This window comes from Monodon monoceros, unplaced genomic scaffold, assembly GCF_005190385.1.
Source record: "Monodon monoceros isolate NGI ecotype Baffin Bay Population unplaced genomic scaffold, NGI_Narwhal_1 Super_Scaffold_13, whole genome shotgun sequence".
Taxonomy (NCBI): Eukaryota; Metazoa; Chordata; class Mammalia; order Artiodactyla; family Monodontidae; genus Monodon; species Monodon monoceros.
The window spans coordinates 17474150-17496676 of record NW_021703769.1 but is presented as its reverse complement, the minus strand read 5'-3'; the positions used below and the strand labels follow the sequence as shown (position 1 = coordinate 17496676).

At 45.7% G+C, this 22527-nt stretch overlaps 1 protein-coding gene across 2 annotated transcripts in view; it reads right to left on the bottom strand.

The window, feature by feature from the left end:
• PTPRT (protein tyrosine phosphatase receptor type T) overlaps positions 1 to 22527 on the bottom strand; it is a 1065023-nt gene that overhangs the window by 164972 nt on the left and 877524 nt on the right. Inside the window, exon 14 of one of the 2 annotated variants that reach the window (XM_029221736.1) lies at positions 16906 to 16962. The exons of the other annotated variant lie outside the window; for it this stretch is intronic. Within the exon in view, the coding sequence (XP_029077569.1) occupies positions 16906 to 16962 (57 nt within the window). The remainder of the gene's footprint in view (positions 1 to 16905; positions 16963 to 22527) is intronic. 2 annotated transcript variants of the gene reach the window in all.

Below are 22527 nucleotides of genomic sequence, written 5' to 3'. Positions count from 1 at the left end.
GCACAGGTCACTATCCACACCCCCCTTCCGGGGAGCCTGTGCAGCCCGCCACTGCCAGGGTCCCGGGATCCAGGGCCAACTCCTCCGGGAGAACTCACGGCGCGCCTCAGGCTGGTGCAACGTCATGCCGGCCTCTGCCGCCGCAGGCCCGCCCCGCACTGCGTGCCCCTCCCTCCCCCGCGCCTGAGTGAGCCAGAGCCCGGGAATCAGCTGCTCCTTTAACCCCGTCCTGTCTGAGCGAAGAACAGACGCCCTCCGGCGACCTACACGCAGAGGCGGGGCCAAATCCAAAGTTGAACTCCAGGAGCTGTGAGAACAAAGAAGAGAAAGGGAAATCTCTCCCAGCAGCCTCAGGAGCAGCGGATTAAAGCACCACAGTCAACTTGATGTACCCTGCATCTGTGGAATACCTGAATAGACAACGAATCATCCCCAATTAAGGACGTGGACTTTGAGAACAAGATTTATGATTTTTTCCCCTTTTCCTCTTTTTGTGAGTGTGTATGTGTATGCTTCTGTTTGAGATTTTGTCTGTATAGCTTTGCTTCCACCATTTGTCCGAAGGTTCTATCCGTCCATTTAAAAAAAATTTTTTTTCTTAATAATTATTTTTTATTTAAATGACTTTATTTTACTTTTTCTTTCTTTCTTTCCTTCCTTCCCTCCTTTAGACAAGGAATCATCTCAAATTGAGGAGGTGGACTTTGAGAGCAAGATTTATGATTTTTTTCCCTTTTCCTTTTTTTGTGAGTGTGTATGTGTATGCTTCTGTGTGAGATTTTGTCTGTATAGCTTTGCTTCCACCATTTGTCCTAGGGTTCTATCCGTGTGGTTTTTTTTTGTTTGTTTCTTTTAAAATTTTTTTCTTTCTTTTTCTCTTAATAATTATTTTTTAATTTTAATAACTTTATTACATTTTATCTTACTTTATTTTACTTTATCTCCTTTCTTTTTTTCCTTCCTTCCCTCCTTCCTTCCTTCCTCCCTCCCTCCCTCCTTTCTTTCATTCATTCTTTCTTTCTTTCTCTCTTTCTACATCTACTAATTCTTTCTTTCTACTTTTTCTTCCCTTTTATTCTGAGCTGTGTGGATGAAAGGCTCTTGGTGCAGCAGCCAGGAGTCAGTGATGTGCCTCTGAGGAGGGAGAGCCAACTTCAGGACACTGGTCCACAAGAGACCTCCCAGCTCCACATAATATCAAATGGTGAAAATCTCCCAGAGATCTCCATCTCAACACCAGCACCCAGCTTCACTCAACGACCAGCAAGCTACAGTGCTGGACATCCTATGCCAAACAACTAGCAAGACAGGAACACAACCCCACCCATTAGCAGAGAGGCTGCCTAAAATCATGATAAGTCCACAGACACTCCAAAACACACCACCAGACGTGGACCTGCCCACCAGAAAGACAAGATCCAGCCGCATCTACCAGAACACAGGCACTAGTCCCCTCCACCAGGAAGCCTACACAACCCACTGAACCAACGTTAGCCACTGGGGACAGACACCAAAAACAACAGGAACTACGAACCTGCAGCCTGCAAAAAGGAGACCCCAAACACAGTAAGATAAGGAAAATGAGAAGACAGAAAAACACACAGCAGATGAAGGAGCAAGATAAAAACCCACCAGACCTAACAAATGAAGAGGAAATAGGCTGTCTACCTGAAAAACAATTCAGAATAATGATAGTAAAGATGATCCAAAATCCTGGAAATAGAATAGACAAAATGCAAGAAATATTTAACAAGGACCTAGAAGAAGTAAAGATGAAACAAGCAACGATGAACAACACAATAAATGAAATGAAAAATACTCTAGAAGGGATCAATAGCAGAATAACTGAGGCAGAAGAACAGATAAGTGACCTGGAAGATAAAATAGTGGAAATAACTACTCCAGAGCAGAATAAAGAAAAAAGAATGAAAATAACTGAGGACAGTCTCAGAGACCTCTGGGACAACATCAAACGCACCAACATTCAAATTATAGGGGTCCCAGAAGAAGAAGAGAAAAAGAAAGGGACTGAGAAAATATTTGAAGAGATTATAGTTGAAAACTTCCCTAATATGGGAAAGGAAATAGTTAATCAAGTCCAGGAAGCACAGAGAGTCCCATACAGGATAAATCCAAGGAGAAATATGCCAAGACACATATTAATCAAACTGTCAAAAATTAAATACAAAGAAAACATATTAAAAGCAGCAAGGGAAAAACAACAAATAACACACAAGGGAATCCCCATAAGGTTAACAGCTGATCTTTCAGCAGAAACTCTGCAAGCCAGAAGGGACTGGCAGGACATATTTAAAGTGATGAAGGAGAAAAACCTGCAACCAAGATTACTCTACTCAGCAAGGATCTCATTCAGATTTGATGGAGAAATTAGAACCTTTACAGACAAGCAAAAGCTGAGCGAGTTCAGCACCACCAAACCAGCTTTACAACAAATGCTAAAGGAACTTCTCTAGGCAGGAAACACAAGAGAAGGAAAACACCTACAATAACGAACCCAAAACAATTAAGAAAATGGGAATAGGAACATACATGTCGATAATTACCTTAAATGTAAATGGACTAAATGCTCCCACCAAAAGACACAGACTGGCTGAATGGATACAAAAACAAGACCCATATATTTGCTGCCTACAAGAGACCCACTTCAGACCTAGAGACACATACAGACTGAAAGTGAGGGGATGGAAAAAGATATTCCATGCAAATGGAAACCAAAAGAAAGCTGCAGTAGCAATTCTCATATCAGACAAAATAGACTTAAAAATAAAGACTATTAGAAGAGACAAAGAAGGACACTACATAATGATCAAGGGATCGATCCAAGAAGAAGATATAACAATTGTAAATATTTATGCACTCAACATAGGAGCACCTCAATACATAAGGCAAATACTAACAGCCATAAAAGCGGAAATTGACAGTAACACATTCATAGTAGAGGACTTTAACACCCCACTTTCACCAATGGACAGATCATTCAAAATGAAAATAAATAAGGAGATACAAGCTTTAAATGATACATTAAACAAGATGGACTTCATTGATATTTATAGGACATTCCATCCAAAAACAACAGAATACACATTTTTCTCGAGTGCTCATGGAACATTCTCCAGGATAGATCATATCTTGGGTCACAAATGAAGCCTTGGTAAATTTAAGAAAATTGAAATTGTATCAAGTATCTTTTCTGGCCACAATGCTATGAGACTAGATATCAATTACAGGAAAAGATCTGTAAAAAATACAAACACATGGAGGCTAAACAATACACTACTTAATAACAAAGTGATCACTGAAGAAATCAAAGAGGAAATCAAATATCTAGAAACAAATGACAATGGAGACACAATGACCCAAAATCTACAGGATGCAGTGAAAGCAGTTCTAAGAGGGAAGTTTATAGCAATACAATCCTACCTTAAGAAACAGGAAACATCTTGAATAAACAACCTAACCTTGTACCTAAAGCAATTAGAGAAAGAAGAACAAAAAAACCCCCCAAAGTTAGCAGAAGAAATCATAAAAATCAGATCAGAAATAAATGAAAAAGAAATGAAGGAAACGATAGCAAAGATCAATAAAACTAAAAGCTGGTTCTTTGAGAAGATAAACAAAATTGATAAACCATTAGCCAGACTCGTCAAGAAAAAAAGGAGAAGACTCAAATCAATAGAATTAGAAATGAAAAAGGAGAAGTAACAACAGACACTGCAGAAATACAAAAGATCATGAGAGATTACTAAAAGCAACTCTATGCCAATAAAATGGACAACCTGGAAGAAATGGACAAATCCTTAGAAATACACAACCTGCCAAGACTGATTCAGGAAGAAATAGAAAATATGAACAGAGCAATCACAAGCACTGAAATTGAAACTGTGATTAAAAATCTTCCAACAAACAAAAGCCCAGGACCAAATGGCTTCACAGGCGAATTCTATCAAACATTTACAGAAGAGCTAACACCTATCCTTCTCAAACTCTTCCAAAATATAGCAGAGGGAGGAACACTCCCAAACTCATTCTACGAGGCCACCATCACCCTGATTCCAAAACCAGACAAGGATGTCACACAGAAAGAAAACTACAGGCCAATATCACTGATGAACATAGATACAAAAATCCTCAACAAAATACTACCAGATAGAATCCAACAGCACATTAAACGGATCATACACCATGATCAAGGGGGGTTTATTCCAGGAATGCAAGGATTTTTCAATATAGGCAAATCAATCAACGTGATACACCGTATTAACAAATTGAAGGAGAAAAACCATATGATCATCTCAATAGATGCAGAACCTTTTGACAAAATTCAACACCCGTTTATGATAAAAACCCTGCAGAATGTAGGCATAGAGGGAACTTTCCTCAACATAATAAAGGCCATATATGACAAACCCACAGCCAACATCGACCTCAGTGTTGAAAAACTGAAAGCATTTCCACTAAGATCAGGAACAAGACAAGGTTGCCCACTCTCACCACTCTTATTCAACATAATTTTGGAAGTTTTAGCCACAGCAATCAGAGAAGAAAAGGAAATAAAAGGAATCCAAATCGGAAAAGAAGAAGTAAAGCTGTCACTGTTTGCAGATGACATGATACTATACATAGAGAATCCTAAAGATGCTACCAGAAAACTACTAGAGTTAATCAATGGTGAAGTAGCAGGATACAAAATAAATGCACAGAAATCTCTGGCATTCCTATACACTAAATATGAAAAATCTGAAAGTGAAATCAAGAAAACACTCCCATTTACCACTGTAACAAAAAGAAGAAAATATCTAGGAGTAAACCTACATAAGGAGACAAAAGACCTGTATGCAGAAAACTATAAGACACTGATGAAAGAAATTAAAGATGATACAAACAGATGGAGAGATATACCATGTTCTTGGATTGGAAGAATCAACATTGTGAAAATGACTCTACTACCCAAAGCAATCTACAGATTCAATGCAATCCCTATCAAACTACCACTGGCATTTTTCACAGAACTAGAACAAAACCTTTCACAATTTGTATGGAAACACAAAAGACCCTGAATAGCCAAAGCAATCTTGAGAACAAAAAACGGAGCTGGAGGAATCAGGCTCCCTGACTTCAGACTATACTGCAAAGCTACAGTAATCAAGACAGTATGGTACTGGCACAAAAACAGAAAGATAGATCAATGGAACAGGATAGAAAGCCCAGAGATAAACTGAAGCACATATGGTCATCTTATCTTTGATAAAGGAGGCAGGAATGTACAGTGGAGAAAAGACAGCCTCTTCAATAAGTGGTGCTGGGAAAACTGGACAGGTACATGTAAAAGTATGAGATCAGATCACTCCCTAACACCATACACACAAATAAGCTCAAAATGGATTAAAGACCTAAATGTAAGGCCAGAAAGTATCAAACTCTTAGAGGAAAACATAGGCAGAACACTCTGTGACATAAATCACAGCAAGATCCTTTTTGACCTACCTCCTAGAGAAATGGAAAGAAAAACAAAAGTGAACAAATGGAACCTAATGAAACTTCGAAGCTTTTGCACAGCAAAGGAAACCATAAACAAGAGCAAAAGACAACCCTCAGAATGGGAGAAAATATTTGCAAATGAAGCAACTGACAAAGGATTAATCTCCAAAATTTACAAGCAGCTCATGCAGCTCAATAACAAAAAACCAAATAACCCAATCCAAAACTGGGCAGAAGACCTAAATAGACATTTCTCCAAAGAAGATATACAGACTGCCAACAAACACATGAAAGAATGCTCAACATCATTAATCATTAGAGAAATGCAAATCAAAACCACAGTGAGGTATCACCTCACACCGGTCAGAATGGCCATCAGCAAAAAATCTAGAAACAATAAATGCTGGAGAGGGTGTGCAGAAAAGGGAGCACTCTTGCACTGCTGGTGGGAATGTAAATTGATACAGCCACCGTGGAGAACAGTATGGAGGTTCCTTAAAAAACTACAAATAGAACTACCATATGACCCAGCAATCCCACTACTGGGCATATACCCTGAGAAAACCATAATTCAAAAAGAGTCATGTACCAAAATGTTCATTGCAGCTCTATTTACATAGCCCGGAGATGAAAACAACCTAAGTGTCCATCATCGGATGAATGGATAAAGAAGATGTGGCACATATATACAATGGAATATTACTCAGCCATAAAAAGAAACGAAATTGAGCTATTTGTAATGAGGTGGATAGACCTAGAGTCTGTCATACCGAGTGAAGTTAAGTCAGAAAGAGAAAGACAAATACCGTATGCTAACACATATATATGGAATATAAGGGAAAAAAATGTCATGAAGAACCTAGGGGTAAGACGGGAATAAAGACACAGACCTACTAGAGAATGGACTTGAGGATATGGGGAGGGGGAACGGTAAGCTGTGACAAAGTGAGAGAGAGGCATGGACACATATACACTACCAAACGTAAGGTAGCTAGTGGGAAGCAGCCGCATAGCACAGGGAGATCAGCTCGGTGCTTTGTGACCGCCTAGAGGAGTGGGATAGAGAGGGTGGGAGGGAGGGAGACGCAAGAGGGAAGAGATATGGGAACATATGTATATGTATAACTGATTCACTTTGTTATAAAGCAGGAACTAACACACCATTGTAAAGCAATTATACTCCAATAAAGATGTAAAAAAAAAAAAGCCTGGGATGTGGCTGAGGTTGGAGTGAAATGTGAAGGGGTGATCAGGAGCCAGCCTGTGGCTGAGGTTTAAACGCATCTGTTGGTCAGTCCGCACCCATGGTGAAGGGTCAACGTATGCTTAGAGCTATGCTTGGACTTGGCCAGAAATAAAACTTCGCCCACAGCCATGGACGTGGGCAAAGCTACGTGACCTCCAAATGCACTACACGCATTCCCTTGGCCTCATTAGCACCCATTCAACCCTTGGCCACAGGGAAAAAGTCCTAGCTATTGCCTGATGTGAGTGGTGCTAGGATTATAATGATGATGTGGGTACAGCCAGGTGCTGGGCATGCAAGGTGATTAGGGGACCACCCCGCTGTCTGAGAACTCACTATATAGTGGCGGAGACAAGTGTGCAAGCTGAACATCGAAGCTCCGTGTGAGGTCTGTACAGCGAAGGGAGTGTATGACTCTGCTTAGGCAAAACTAGACTACAAGCTTGATTTCCGTATGGCATCAGTGGTGTGGGACACACTGTGGACCACGCAGTGGTCTCCTCCCTCCCTTCCCCACCCCGGCTCCCTGTGGTCCAGAAGAAGCCTGCCCCATGGCTGAGGATGGAGAGGCCGAGTCAGCTCAGAGCCGACAGTGCCAGCTCCCTGCTTGCAGAACTTGTGTGTTGAGCCTGGAGCCCAGGGGGCTCAAAGTTGCTTAGCTGCGGGAGTGAGGGGCACCCAAGGCCTGCGCTGGGGATTAAGGATTTAGTCTGAAGAGCAGATGTGAGAGAGAACACACACTCTTTCGGAGGCCCAGCGGCCAAGTGATAGTCCCTTTAGACTTTCTCTGGCAGCCTCTGTGAGAGAGCAAATGGTCACACTGAATGGATTGTTAATTCTTCCTGCGGAGTTCAGAGCAGTCCTGGGCAGCTGTAGAACAAGGGAAGCCTTCACAGGAGCAGTCAGTGTAGAGGCAGCACAAAAGCCTACCAGGGATGGCCTACAGGTCAAATGATGCCAGGACAATGGGAAACAGCCTGCTTGGTGAGGCAGAGGCCAAGGGCGGGGCGTGACCAGCAGCAGACGCTAAAGCTATTGAAATGCAGGAGGCAGATCACAGAGGGGAGGGTCAGGGCCACACAGGGGAGCCCCGCTGAGAGACAACTGCAGAGTCCAGCCAACTCGGAGACCCCACAGCGGGGGCAGGGGGGCCAGAGGGATTCTCTGGGATGTTGGCCCTTGGTCTTGGCCGCCTTGAGGTCTGTTTGCTGTAAAGGCACGGCTCTGGAAGGTGGACCCCCGCCTGCTGCCTGATGCTCAGGATTTCCAAGCGCATTTCCAAGTGTATCAGTTTCCTAGGGTTGTAATAAATTACCACAACCTGGGTGGCTTAAACAACAGAAATTTAAAGGCTGGAAGTTTGAAATCAATGTGTCAGCAGGGCCATGCTCCCTCTGAGGCTGGGTAGAATCTTTCCTCGCCTCTCCTAGCTGCTGGCATCTGCTGGCAACCCTTGGCACTCCTTGGCCTGTAGATGCATCACTCCGGTCTCCACCTCTGTCGTCACATAGGTTCTCCTTGTGTGTCTCTGTCTTCACCTGATGTTTTCCTTTTCTTGTAAGGACACCAGTCATATTGGATTTGGGGCCACCTTCATGACTTCATCTCAACTAATTATATCTGCAAAGACCTTTCTAAATAAAATCACCTTCACAGGAACTGGGGGTTAGTTCTCCTTCAACACATCTTTTGTGAGGGACACAATTCAACCCATAACCCCAGATTATGCTGAGTCATGATTCAAACAGCCTGGGAAGGGGCTGCAGATGGGAGGGAGGTCTTAGCGTTTCACTAAGTAAATTCAAACACGAATGGGGTCAAACGGAGAGCACACAGTAAGAGGGATGGGAAACTCCTGCTTGGCCATGGGCTGAGTGGAACAGGCTTCTGGAAGGACAGTAGGTCCTGGCTTTATTTGTCTGAACAGCACAGCCGGATGTACCAGGGGCCAAGGTGTCCCCAAGGCTCTTGCTCAGAAACATAATCCAATTCATTCCAACTGATTTCGGCCAAACTGATTCCCTAAGGGGTGCCACAAAGGGGCAGGAATGGGGAGGGGAAGAGAAGGTTTGACCAGCCGGGGCAGCTCTGCCCAGATCATACCTCTGGAATATGCAGCTTATAGCAAGTATCAAGGTGCCTGGAAAGGAGAGAAGGCTTGTGGGAGGGAGAGAGAGAAATCTATAGCAGGGATTAGTGAAAGCATGGGCAGGATCAGAGAGAACACGCAGCACAGAATTCAGATTAGTGCAACGCAGCTGAGTGAGGGTAATAAAACCAGCAGTGGGAGCCGCATCGATTGTTGAGATTCCAGCCAAATCCACCATGAACATGTTTTCTTTCTTCCAGCCTTTGCCCCTTGGCTTTTGAAAGCAGAAACACTGAATCACCGTGTTCTGTACTAAAAGCTGATCTACCCCCCTCCCCAAAGGATGGATAGAAAAGCAGCTCTGCTATTAGCAGATGGTAGAGGGAAAAAGCTGAGGTCCGGAATGTTTGCCCGGTCGGTTCTCACTCACACGGACACAGAGTCTGGGGACAGGTCTCTCTGGGATACGCATGATTCCTGTCCCCAGCCTGACCTCTCCTGGGTCAGCACCATGCGGGTCCAGGCTGGGTACTGGGCTCGGCAGGGCTGGACCAGTGGATTTGGGGGAATCCTATTCAAAGGCTCCAGAGAATCAGTCTCTAGGAAGCTGGGCAGATGGGGCTGCATGGAGTCCAAATACTGGACTGAAAACCAGCGCTCAGTGACTCAATAAACCTAACAAAATGGTAGATGGGGGGCTTGAAGCATCACAGGGTGGAGGCCGAAGGTAGGGTGGGGCGGTGCGCCATGCCTGGCACATACTCTACCTGCTCATTTATTAGTCCACTCGTGCATGGGGCCAGGTAAATGACCACTATATATGTGCTGGGCAGAGGGAAAGAGGTGACAGAAACCAGACAGTTCCAAGACAAGCGCTTGTAATGAGAATGTGTGCCCTGTTGGAGAGGAACCCCACTCAGGGCTGAGGGGGTGTCCTCGGTGCCCACTGGCCTGGCCAGTTGACCATCTTCTTTAGGTGCAGCCTGAGACAGTGGGGATCTGGGAAGGCTTTGCAGAGATCACGCTGTCTGAATTTGATTCCAGGGGGTGAGTAAGGCAGACCACGCAGGGAGATCATCCAGCAAAGGGAGCAGAGTGTGATAAGGCAGGTCCTATGTACATAACCAGTGTGACTGTGGCACTGGGCACCAAGGAGGAAATAGAGGTGGGGAGATGGGGAAGGGTCAGCGACTAGAGAGCGAAGGGCTTTCGATTCAGGCTAATTGTCCCCGAGCACAAAGGGAATCTTGGGAGCATCTTAATCAGGATCAGACTCTTATTTCGGGGTGATCACTTGTCTTCTGTGGAGCGTACGTCGGAAAGGACCAGCGTGATGATAGGGAGACCACTTTGGAAGCTGTTACACTAATCTGATGAAGACTTTATGAATCTCAAACATGAGTCGCAGCAGTGAGCAAGAAGGGAAAGATGGAGAAGAGATTTCGGAGGCAAATATCGGACAGACCTGATGACTAACTGAATATTAAAGACGGGGAGAGAGAGGTCAAGGATGACGCTGGGTTTCTGAATCTGAATTTTTTTTCGGTACGCGGGCCTCTCACTGTTGTGGCCTCTCCCGTTGCGGAGCACAGGCTCCGGACGCGCAGCCTCAGCGGCCATGGCTCACGGGCCCAGCCGCTCCACGGCATGTGGGATCTTCCCGGACCAGGGCACGAACCCGTGTCCCCTGCATCGGCAGGCGGACTCTCAACCACTGCGCCACCAGGGAAGCCCCTGAATCTGAATTTAATGGCAGTTTGGATAGCAGACTGGAGATGGATTTCTCCTTGGTCTAAGGAGAATATCCCAAGAGAGAAAAAGGTGTAGCGAGGGCCTCAGTCTCTCATATGCACCTTGCTTGGATGCTTGCTTTATAGGAAACACAGACATTCACATGCTACAGGAGAACACTCCACAGGGGATAGGGCACCCCAGCAAGATGCCTTCCTCTTCTGCGTTGTCTTTTGAGTCCATTGGGAGAGTGGCAGCAGAAGCTGGCAGTCAGAATGGTGTTCCAAGACCCCGGTGTCTGCCAGGCTGTGAACATCTGCTGTAAGACTACTGACAAAGGTGACACTCTGGTGCACTTGACTGAATACTCGACTCCTTCCCTGCTTCATAGCGTCTGCCTGCAGCCACTTGGGCAGCCAAACGGAAAAGCTGAGGAGGTTCTGCGGTGACCACCTGGCTCCTGATTACCACCTGCCTCCCTGACCCCCAGCTGTTCTTCAGGTATTCCGCCCCCATTCTGCAGGTGCAGCCCCGGACTGTGCTCTGGGACCAACTGAAGCCTCCGTCAAGGGGAACTGGAGGATGCCCAGGTCTAAGGACTTCAGCATCGTGCTGCCTCACTCTCCATCCTGCTCTTGCTTTGGGCCATCTCTGCAGCTGGGGTTGCTGCGCTGCTGTGTCCAGCCTCCCACCTTGTATGTCCCAATTCCCTAATGAGCCCTGGTTTGTGAATCCTGCTTGGCACTTTAGGTGCCTCAGACCTGGGGCTCTGGTGGGTTCTTACCTCTCACCCCCATCCTCTGTGTTTCTCAGGCTGGGCCACAGTTCTGGCCCAGCCACCTGCCTGAATGTCACCAATGTCGCCAGATTCTCTGCTTCCCTCCTCTCTGGACCTCAGTTTCCTCACCTGTAAAATGGGTTTAGGATAATAATGACAGCACAAGTCTAAGCACTTAAAGTTTATTTCTCATGTATTCCTCTCAACAACTAGCAATTATTAGTGTCCCCATTTTGCAGACAAGGAAATGGGGCAAACTGTGTAATCTCTCTGAGGCTCCAAGTCCCACAGCTAGTATGTGATATAGTTTTTGAGGCACAGTCCTGGATCATGGTAGTTCTCGGTCCCAGGCATGTAATGGGTGCTCACTAATACTGGCCATGGGTATAGAGCATAGCGGGTAAGATTACAGACTTTCCAGAGACCTAGGTTCAAATCCCGTTTCAACATTTCCGAGTTGTGTGATTTTCAGTCACCAGAGCCTCAGACTTCTTATCTATAAAATACAGTTTCCTTATCTATAAAATGAGAATGCTAATGGTACCCTACATGGTAGAGTTGTTGAGAAGTTTCAGTACATTAATAATATGAAACCCTCAGCACATTCCACGGGACGTAAGAAGGATGTAACACATATTTACTATTTTATTGTTCTTTTCATCATCATGTTGAACACTCCTGGTGCCACTGTCCCCCAGAGCTGCCACCTCTCTCCAGCCAGCAGGCTGCGCTCCCACTGCCTGTCTTCCACCTCTCTCCGCCAAGCACAGCCTCATCATGGTGGATGTACAGGTTTAAGTCTTTTCCAGAGAGCTTCATCTGGTCCTCCTGCCTCTAGCTCCTCTTCTCACACCATCCATCAAACCCCTGCCAGAGGGCAGAACCTCCCTGGGAGGGTCGCTCACTCCCCAGGATGTCCAAGCCTGCCAGGGGCACCAGGCATCCTGCTGGGCCTTCCCTAAGGCTGCCGTGCTGCTTCCCCATCTGCCCTCAGCCACACAGCCTTGCCCCAAAGGCTCAAACTCTTTCTACCTGGATCCAAGATTTACAAGACATCCCTGGAAAAGTTGCTTTAGAGGCAGTTAGCTGCAGAGCAGTCCCAGAGAGCATATTATGGCCTGAATCCTGTCACTGTGGCAAGGCCCTGATTTAAAGAATTGCCAGGAAAATAACAACAGAGAGTTTTAACATGAAATGCAAAGGAGGGAATGATAGAGTGGAGTTGTACCTGGCACCCTCTCAAACCAGGAGCCCTGCTGGAAATGCATCCACTTTGTCTGCTGACCCTGGTCATGACTGAGCCAGGCAGGGCAGGGACTCATCCTTACTACATCATAGATAAGGAAACCAAGGCTCAGAAAGGCTCAGTGATTTGCCAAAGTTCCCCAGTTTTAAGGAACAGAGTTTGGGCTCCACGTGAGGGCTTGTCCCAAGGCCCTCCTCCCCAGGGAGAATGGACAACGGGCACTCAGCATGGGCAAGGCAGTGACTATGCGCCAGCCTGCGGGTTCAGACCGGAGCAGGGCTACCTGGCTGACTTTCGGTGCATCCATTCTAGCCTCCAGACTGGGTGCTGCCAGTCTCCTACTGGGCTCAGTCTCCCAGAGCGCCCCCTGGAGGCCTGGCCAAGCTACTGCAGGGGCTAGAAAAGCACTGTTTCAGTGATGGTGGGTCTGGGGTCCACCTGGTCCTTCAGCTGAAATGTTAAATAACTAGTCATCTGTTCACTGCAGCCTCAAGTCATCCCACTACAGAAAAACACCCAACCCTGACCGTAAGAGGTTTTACCTTATTTTTTTCGATGGAAGCATCCCTGGCCTCTGCCCACTACATGCCAGTAACGCCTCATACCCAGCTGTGACAACCAAATACATTTCCAGATATTGCTGAATGTCGCCTGGGGGTGTGTCTAAATGGAATAAAAAGAACTGAACATTTATTGACCCTCTGTACTCTGTGCATCTACGCTTCTGTCTACCAACTAGGCTCACAGATGGTCAAGCCATTTTGTTGGGTTTTTTTTAATTTTTAAAAATTGAAGTATAGCTGATTTACAATGTTGTATTAGTTTCTGGTGTAGAGCAAAGTGATTCAGTTTTATATCAATATATATATATTCTTTTTTCAGATCCTTTTCCATTACAGATCCTTACAAGATACTGAATATAGTTCCCTATGCTATATAGTAGGACCTTGTTGTTTATCTGTTTTATATACAGTAGTTTGTATCTGCTAATCCTAAATTCCTAATTATCTCTACATCTGCGCTGTCTAAGATGATAGCCACTAAGCCACACGTGGTTACTGAGCACTTGAAGTGCATCTAGTGTGAAGGAGGAACTGAATTTTAAAATTTATCTCCAGTAATTTAAATTTTAACATGGGAACACTGTAAGGTATATTTTGTTAAGCACAATGTTTATCTTTTTAGGATAATACTTCATTATTAACTGTTTAAAATGTAGCATCTGAATTGCAAAGTGCTGTAAGTATAAAATTGACACCAGATTTCAAAGACTTAGTGCTAAAAAAAAATGCAACATATCTTTCATTAGTAATTTTAAAATACTGCTTACATGTTAAAATGATAATATTTTGTAGACATTGGGTTAAATAAAATTTATTAAAATGAATTTCACCTGTTACTTTTTACTTTCACGTGACTCTAAAAAATTTCAAAATACATACATGTCCGAGATGCTGTATCTACTGAACACAGTGCAACTCTGGAGGTTTTCAGCAGGGGGTGCTTTTGCCCCTCAGGGGATATCTGGCTGTGTCAGGAGATGTACTTGCTGTCCTAGTTGGGGAATCAAGTGCTCCTGGCATCTAATGGGTTTAGGGATTTGCTAAACATCCTACAGTGCACAGGACAGCCTCCCACCACTAAGACTTATCTGTCCCCAAATGTCACTAGTGCTGAGGTTGAGAAACCCTACCCTAGAGCATGAATTCCTTGAAGGAAAAGCCAGTAAGTCAGGAAGACCTGAAGAACTAGTCGGAGTTATCACACACAGTTCTCACCATTAACGATGGCCAGGGGTGTTGGTAAACTTGCTTCTCCTGATGAAGAGAATGAAGCCCACACTAGATCAATGACTCGCAATAAGTGGCTGAGCTGAGACTTGCGCTCAGCCTCCACTCACTCTAAAAGCCAGCCTGCCCCCTTGCTCCACCCACCGGCTTCCACCGTCCTCTGAGTTGGTGCTGATGCGAAGAGGCTGCTTGTATTCAGTCTAATGTCTCCATTACTCAGAGCCGGGTGGTTATTATTCACATCAGCCGTGATTGCTACCAGGGGATGAGCATTAACAAAAACGCCCTTGGAAAGGGACAGCCTGCTCGAAATACCCGCGGGCACCTCACCCATCAAATAAGGCTGAGAAAGGCGTGGAAATAAATGCAACACAATGAAATAAACCTGTCAGAGAGGGAGCGTTCAGATGCCTCAGAAGGCAAGAGGTAAAACAAATGTGCCTGATATGGGATTGACTCTGTTTAAAGAAAACATTACAGGACTGCGGACTTGAAGAGAGCCCGGAAAACAATGGCCCAGCAGGAAGGGAGCTGCTTGCACCCTCCAGAGAAGCACTGTTTCCTTGGTACACTGGGTGTGGGCATGTGGTAGGAACCACACTCTTCTCACTGTCACCGTGCATCCGTCTGCAACTGCCACCTCCTTTGGGGTGAGAGTGAGGCTGGGGGCCTTTGATGGGATGGGGTAGGAGCCTGACATTTGATGAAGGCCTGGAGAGCAGGGTACTCTCTAGGGTCACCTAATGTCATCTTGAGTATGACTCTGCAGTAGGTGTGACGATTCACTTTGCAGGTGAAACAAAGGCTGTGCAACTTACTTGAGGTCATATAACTAGGGAGTGGCTGTGATGACATTCCTAGGGTGTTGATGGTGACATGCTGGGCTATGGGGCTTGATGGCAGGCACAAAGGCGGGGACAGAACTTGGCTGTCGTGAATGCTGTGAAGGCCCTGCTCAGATCTCCTTTCCTGGGCTGGTGCGCTAATCTCCAGCTGGTGCGGGGCGGGGGGTGGGGGGGTGCTGGCTGCTAAGAGCTCACAGCCACCTCCTTCCCTGCAGAACTGCCATAAGGCAAAGTGAAGTTGTCTCGCCAGGACACGGGCAACGGCTAAACTGACACAGCGGCACAAATGCTGGACCCCCTGCCTCAAAGTGGGGACACCCCAGTGATAAGAGTCCACACTCCAGAGCTCCCGTGGGCTCAGCTGACACAGTCTCCACATCCTCCCTTGGCTTCTTCCCCGGCCCTATCCCATCTCCCTCACTTTCTTTCTTCTGAGAATAATTTGCACAAGAATCCCCATCTCAGGCTCTGTGTCTGGGAAACCCAGGCTAAGACAGTGAAGCAGTGCTTCACTGAGCAGTGAAGTTTCTGAGTTTGGGAAAGGGGGTGAACAGAAGTGGACCATGAGGTCCTGGACGGCTGGACTCATGTCATCCTTCCATGATGTATCCCCTTTCCCACCATGACACACTGACCAGTCAGGGACTAGCAGAGGGGAGACCGCTGTCTGAGCAAGAACTTTGAGAGAGGTGCCAGTTAAAGATCTGAAATCTCTAAGAAACCTCCACTGACCAGGAAGGACCCCCGCAGTAGAGATTTCTATGTCAGCAGGGTCTCTTCTGTCTCTGGGGCTCCATGATGGGCATCAGCCTCTGATGGGTTCTGCATCCCAATCTTTGAAGAGCAGCGGAAGTTTATATGAAATGAGATTGAAATACAGTGTGCTACAGGGAAGGGGCTGCTATTTGCTTCAAATAAATACCTACACTATTTATTTAGACTGGGTGTTCCCATAGCACCCTTTTTCATATTCATTATCTTGTTTCACCTCAGGGTACGGCTGCAGAAGACTCTGCAGGTGCAAAGTCTGTAAGAAAACGGTGCTGCCTAAGAGGGAAGCATTATTGCTCTTACTTAGCAGATAGGACAGGTGGGAATCATCATACTGAAGTGACCTGTCCAAGACAAATGGCAGACGCTGTGGGGGTCATAGCCAGATCTAAGCACAGATAAGGTAGGTCAATTCTCCCCCAACCTCAGACCACAGCTCAGCTGTCACTTCCCCTGGGAATCATTCCCTGAGCTCCAGGTATGTTTGTTGGTTTATCTTGAACACCACACATCTCTTCTTTGTAGCGTGACTCAGAGTTGCAGTTGTCCATTTATTTGTGTAGTTTTTTTTTTTTTTTTTTTTGGATGAATGGCTCTTTCCCCTCCCCCAAAGGTACAGGAATAGGTTTTCTTTTGCTCATCACTATATACCTCAACGCTTAGAGCAGTGCCTGGCACATAGTAGGTACTTTGTATGCATTAGTAGAATGGGTGAATGGATGAATAGATGGATGGATGGATAGAGGGAGGGAGGGATGGATGGGGGGGGTGGAGGGATGGCTGGGTGGGTGGATATGTGGGTGGGATGGAGAGACTGCCAGTTCCTCTCGGGTGCACCTGGCCTGCAGGGACCACTGAGCACAGGCTGCTCTCACTCCCCTCCCCCCCCGCCCAGGGCTCTGGTGATCACCTGTGGTGAGAAGGCAGAGTGGAGTCCCCGGGGTCACCTGGGCGCTGCCCATTGGTGCTGACCACAAGGAAGCCAGTCCCCAGGCAGCATGCAGAAGAGAAGGAGAGAAAGAAACACACATGAACACGTGCAGTACGGTGAACAAAACTGCAATTCTCGTGGCTCTGAAGAGCTCACACTAAACAGCAAAAGAACATCATGATCTAACAAAACAGGGCCTGAAATAGATTTTTTTTAATGAAATAATAAGAGTCACCATTTATCAAGCACCCACCACATGCCAGGGACTCTGCCAGGTACTTCACATACAATGTTTCTAAGACTTAGAACAACCCAGAAAGGTCAGTATTATTATAAACGAACCCATAGCCTTTCCACCCAGACATCTTCTCCCCGTCTTCCCTTTCTTAGTAAACGGCGCCACCATCCATGTAGCCACGCCGTCTACAAGCCTGGGAGTCGTCCTTTACCTCTCCTTCTTACTGATCTCCCACTTCTGATCACTTGACATGCCTTCTTAATTCCACTCCAGAAAAGGTTCTGAAGCTGCCCCCTTCTCTCCAATTTCATCTCCACTCCGTTCAAGACATCCTCCTGGTTCGCTTGGGTTATCGAAGCAGCCCCTGCTGGTCCTCCCGCCTCCAGTCCTGTCCCCTTCAGTCCGTTCTCCATCCTTCAGTCGAAACGCATCAGTGACCCTGTTGTGCTCCAGGTCAACTTCAACCTCCTTAACCCAGTTCACAGACCGTCAGTGATGAGTTCCCTGCCCGCCCCTCCAGCCTCTCTCCACTCCCACCACCGCACTCTGTGCTCTGTCCCGAGCACAATAAACTCCTTTCCCTCATCGGCAGCGCCCCCCGGCCCACCTTCTTGTCGGCAGGCCTTACCTAGGCTGGTCACTTGGTGTGGAAATACCCCCTTCCTGCCTCTTCACCTGGATGACGACTGTTCATCCTCCAGGTGTCGGTTCAGAAGTCCTTCGCTCTGGGAGACCCACCATATATGGGTCAGATGCCCTTCTTCTGTCTTCCCCGAACACCCTGGTCTTCCCTTCCCCAAGCAATAACCTCACTGTATTTTAAGTGGCTGCCACCCCCGCAATTCTGAGTCTCCTTGAAATCAGTCACTGTCATTTACTCGTCATTTACAAATGTCCTGCTGTGGCATTGTGGTGGAGCTGCACAGTAGGTACTCAGGGTATATCTGTTGAATAAATGAATGAAGGAAGGATGAATCAGAAAATTGATATAACTTGCTCAAGGCCACAGAACTATGAACTGGCAGAGGCAGTATTCAGATCCTGGTTTGTATGACTTCAATGTTCTGCCCTTTTGAACCCACTACTTGCCTCTCGAAACTGAATCAAAAAGCAGGAAGGTGTCCTAGGCCCCGTCAAAGGCTGCATGTTTCTCTAGTGATTCATCAACAAAACTGTATAAGGCCCTTATACAAAACGGAGAGAGGGGTAGGACATCCCAGACCAACTGATAAACAGGAAATACATAATTTCAAAAATTCACACAAATGGCAAGCTTTACCAACAGCTGTGAAATACGTCAAACTGTAACCACCAGTCAACGGTAATCATAATACTCCCCCCTCAAAGGTATGGGGAACTTCACCATTTTCAAACCACGTTCTAGTTTTATAGGAAACTACTGTAGCTGGTAGGCCAAATCTGGCCACCCACTGTTTTCTGTGTGCCCACTGGTGAAGATGGTTTTTACACTTTTTAATGGCTGGGAAAAAAAATAAAAAGAAGAGTAATATTTTGTGACACATGAAAATTATATAAAACTCAAATCTCGGTGTCCATAAATAAATTTTTATTGGAACACAGCCATACTCGTTTTACATGTATTATCTATGGCTGCTTTTGTGCTACGATGACAAAGCGGAGAAGTAGTGACAGAGACCATATGGCCCGAAAAACTGAAAGTCACTATCTGGCCCTTCACAGAAAAGCTTGCCGACCCCTGTTCTAAGCGCATGTTTTTATTAAATGTGCCCCCAACTTTTTGAGGTAGGCAAGACAAAGACTGCTGGCCTGGCATGTCAGAAAAAGAAAGAGAAGGCTGAGAGGAGAGGTGACTCAAATTCCCATCTGGCCTCTTTCAGCAGCCTCCTACCTGTTCTTCCCTGCTGCAGCCTTATCCTTGCCTCAGTCTCCATTCTCTGGTCCAGTTTCTAAGCTGTAATTAGGGTAGCCTTCGCAACAAAGGCAGCCTGCTAAGCACCTCCAAGGGCTCGCACTGTCTCAGGACAATCATTGCTCCTCTATACGCCATGGGGCTAATGCAGTGTCCTCAGTGTCCTGGCCTTGCTTACCACTCCAGCCTCACCTCTGATCCCTCCCAGCCTCCTGTGGTCACACTGGCATTCTAGCCATGGTTCAAAGGAACCCCGTCCCATTCAAGTTCAGTGGCCACCTCTCTTGCCTCCAGTGATCTGCACGTGTAAATTCCTCAGCTCAGAAGACCTCCCTGTCTTACTCTCCAGCCTTGTTCAATACGATAATTGTCACTCTTCTTTCAAAACTTTGTCTCAGTGACCACACACCTGAGAAGGTACACCCTATATTGACTTATGTGTCTCTTCTCTGTGCTTCCACAGCATCCTGAATTTACCTTCACCATAGCCCTTATCATAGTGTATTGATATAATTACTCTTGGTTGGCTCCCTCACTACTTGCTATTTGTTGAGTGCTTATTATTAGCCAGGCATAGCACTAAGCACTTGACGTGCATTAGCTCTTTAACTTCTTAATTAGCCCCGTGAAGTAAGTGGTGTTATTGTCATTGTTTCATAGGTGGGGGAAACTGAGACACAGAGCAGTTAAGTACATTTTCTAGCCTGGAGTCAAAGACTGTCCAAATCCAAAGACAAACTTCTTAACCTCTAGGAAACGAGGGACCACATATCAATATTAAGTTGCACTCAAAACTAAATGGATAAATGAAATTCTAGTTTAGTATTTTTCACTTACTAGCTGTGTCACTTGGAAAATTACACACATTTTGGAGTTTCAATTTCTCTACTTATAAAATGGGGATAACAGTAAGTATCTCATGAAGTTCTTTCGAGGATTAAATGAAAAAGAGTTAAATCCTTAGTTTGGTTGGGAGGCCCAGAGGAGCCTCCCCACCCTATAATTTATGGCTACAACTGTTCAGCAGGAATGCTTAGCTATGAGGGGTAGGAACAGAGGTGTATCTGGACAGGTGCTGGGATGGGGAGAAGTCTTCCCAGTGGGTGGAGTAGCAAAAGTTAAGTGATGGATAATCGGTCTCAGCAGGACACAAAGGAAGTAGAAATAGGAAAAGGACTCATATATTTAGTGCTAGAGACAACTGGTGTTTACTGGTGCCTGGCCCATCTCTCCTTAAGGCATATGGAAGAATTCTAGTCTCATCAAGGTCATGTAAGTGGAAGTCACATGAGTTATTTCCAAGTGAAGTATTTAAGATCCAGGTTACTACTTCCATACTTACTTCTCCCCTGCTATGGGGTCCTTTGAGGCCATTTATATTCTAGATGGCATAACAACAAAGAAGCCTTTGTGGCACTGAACTACTGAGATTTAGGTATCAATTTGTTGTTGCAGCAAAGCCTAGCTTATCCTGACTAATCCAGCAGAACAAAAGATGAAGTCCCTTGCTTTCTCCTCTGTCATCTGGTCTGCCTACAATGTGGCTTTTTTACTGGAGGATTCATGATCCTTCTCTCTTCACAGCTTCCAGAGCTTGCTCATATGTATATATGACAGCCATTAACAAAAACATTGGGACCATGCAAAGAAGAAGGAGGTCTGAATACTGAATGCCTCAGACTTGCTTTCTGGTTTTTTTCCCTTCTAAAGCAATGAAGGTTGAATGCAAAGAGATGCTGATAGGCTAAAGATGGCCCTGGATCAGATAACCTTGAAGACAAATTAATTTCTTGATTTATGAGCTTCAGTACATTGTGGAAGTAAAGCTGAGGGCTCCTTGAGGTACCCCACCTTCTGCTCCAGATCCCAGGACTTAGCTTGAATACTGCTGAAGACAGGCCAAAGGCCCATCATCACACCTTAAAGGTTCTATTATCAGCTGTTACTGGAAAAGAGGGATGGGAAGGGGTTAACAAATAGGAGACAGAGGACCCTGACAGCGGCTCATAGAATCTCACCCAGTCTGTGGTACTGACAAGATTCAAAATGGTGCCATGGAAATGCCATGAGCTTTGGAGTTAGATCTGAGTGACAGTTCTGAGGGACCTTAAGCTCTTTATTTAACCCATCTGAGCTTACACTGCTTCATTTCTTAAGTAAGGGTAATAATGATGACCACTATTTATTTAGTGCATATTAAATGCCAGGCTTTACTGTTATCATTGCACTGTAGACTCATGTGGACACACAGCCCTATGACCTGCACACAGTAGGTGGTTAATTTTTGCTAACACTCCCGACACTACATTGAAACCCCATCAGAGAAAGCTCCAGTGGAGCTTTATGCTTTTTATTTCTATCCCTTGGCTCCAGCCTACCCACGTTTTCTCCCTTTCCTTGACCCCTGATTTTAAAAGGCCTACTATTCCCTTCATAAGATGCAACGACTTTGGGATATCAGATCTGAGCTAAAGTCAACTTGGGTGTCTCAGGTCTTAAGTAGATAATCCTCATTTCTAGTTTAGAGGGATGAAATAGGACTCCCCAGGGATATGCTTGAAGGACAAGTATTGGTCTTGGCTTTTGTTTTCTGGACTCTGTTGTACCAGCTTTGTCTTCCTGAGTGGGGTGTGGAGAAGGTGTGCATGTGTGTGTGTTACGGGGTGGTGGCTGGGGCAAATCTAGAGAGTAGGGAGTAGGGCGAGGACAGAGAAGACTAGAGAGATGTTCCAGCTGTTGTAGCAAGAAAAATGTTGAAGGGTTGGGATATTTAAAGGTCTTCTTTAGGTTCTTTTACAGTATACTCATGATATAATCCTCTTATTCCATCTTGTCACATAACCTTCAAGGAAATCCACATTATTCCATTGGCATTTTAGGGTCTAGAAGATGCTGGGTGAGAGCAAAGAGGCCCAAGGGACAAAGAGACCTTGTTACACTCAAGTACTTCTGAGAACCTGAGGCAAGGAAAATTCATCTCATGGGGCTTGGCTAGAGAGGAGTATCACTCCCCTGCCCTAACCCCAAAACACATACCTGGGCTTTCTCCTCTGAAAGTCTGGTAGGACTTCTAAGGATTGAACAATAACCAAGAGTTTTCCAACAGACTCGCTCACTACAGCCGAGCCTGTCACAAGTGGTCCTTCATTATAGCCCCTACTTCCAGCTGCCATAGCTGGATTTGAGCACCCTGTGATTCTGGGTCCCTCCTGAAATTGCTGGGTAGATGATGAGAAGGGGAAAAGTGCCACAGTCAAAAGTTAGCAAGTGCATGAGCCAAATCTTATACTCAGGCAATGCAAATATATTATTGCTGTGTAGGAGCTCATCTAAACACAATGGCCTGTAGATGAAGAGGATAAATGCTGAGAGCCAAGGCCAGTGTCATTCCTGTCCCCTCTCAGTTTCTGCATTTTGAATCTACCCTGAGTCCATCTGATAAATGCCTGGTTTGTACAACTGTATGAGAAGC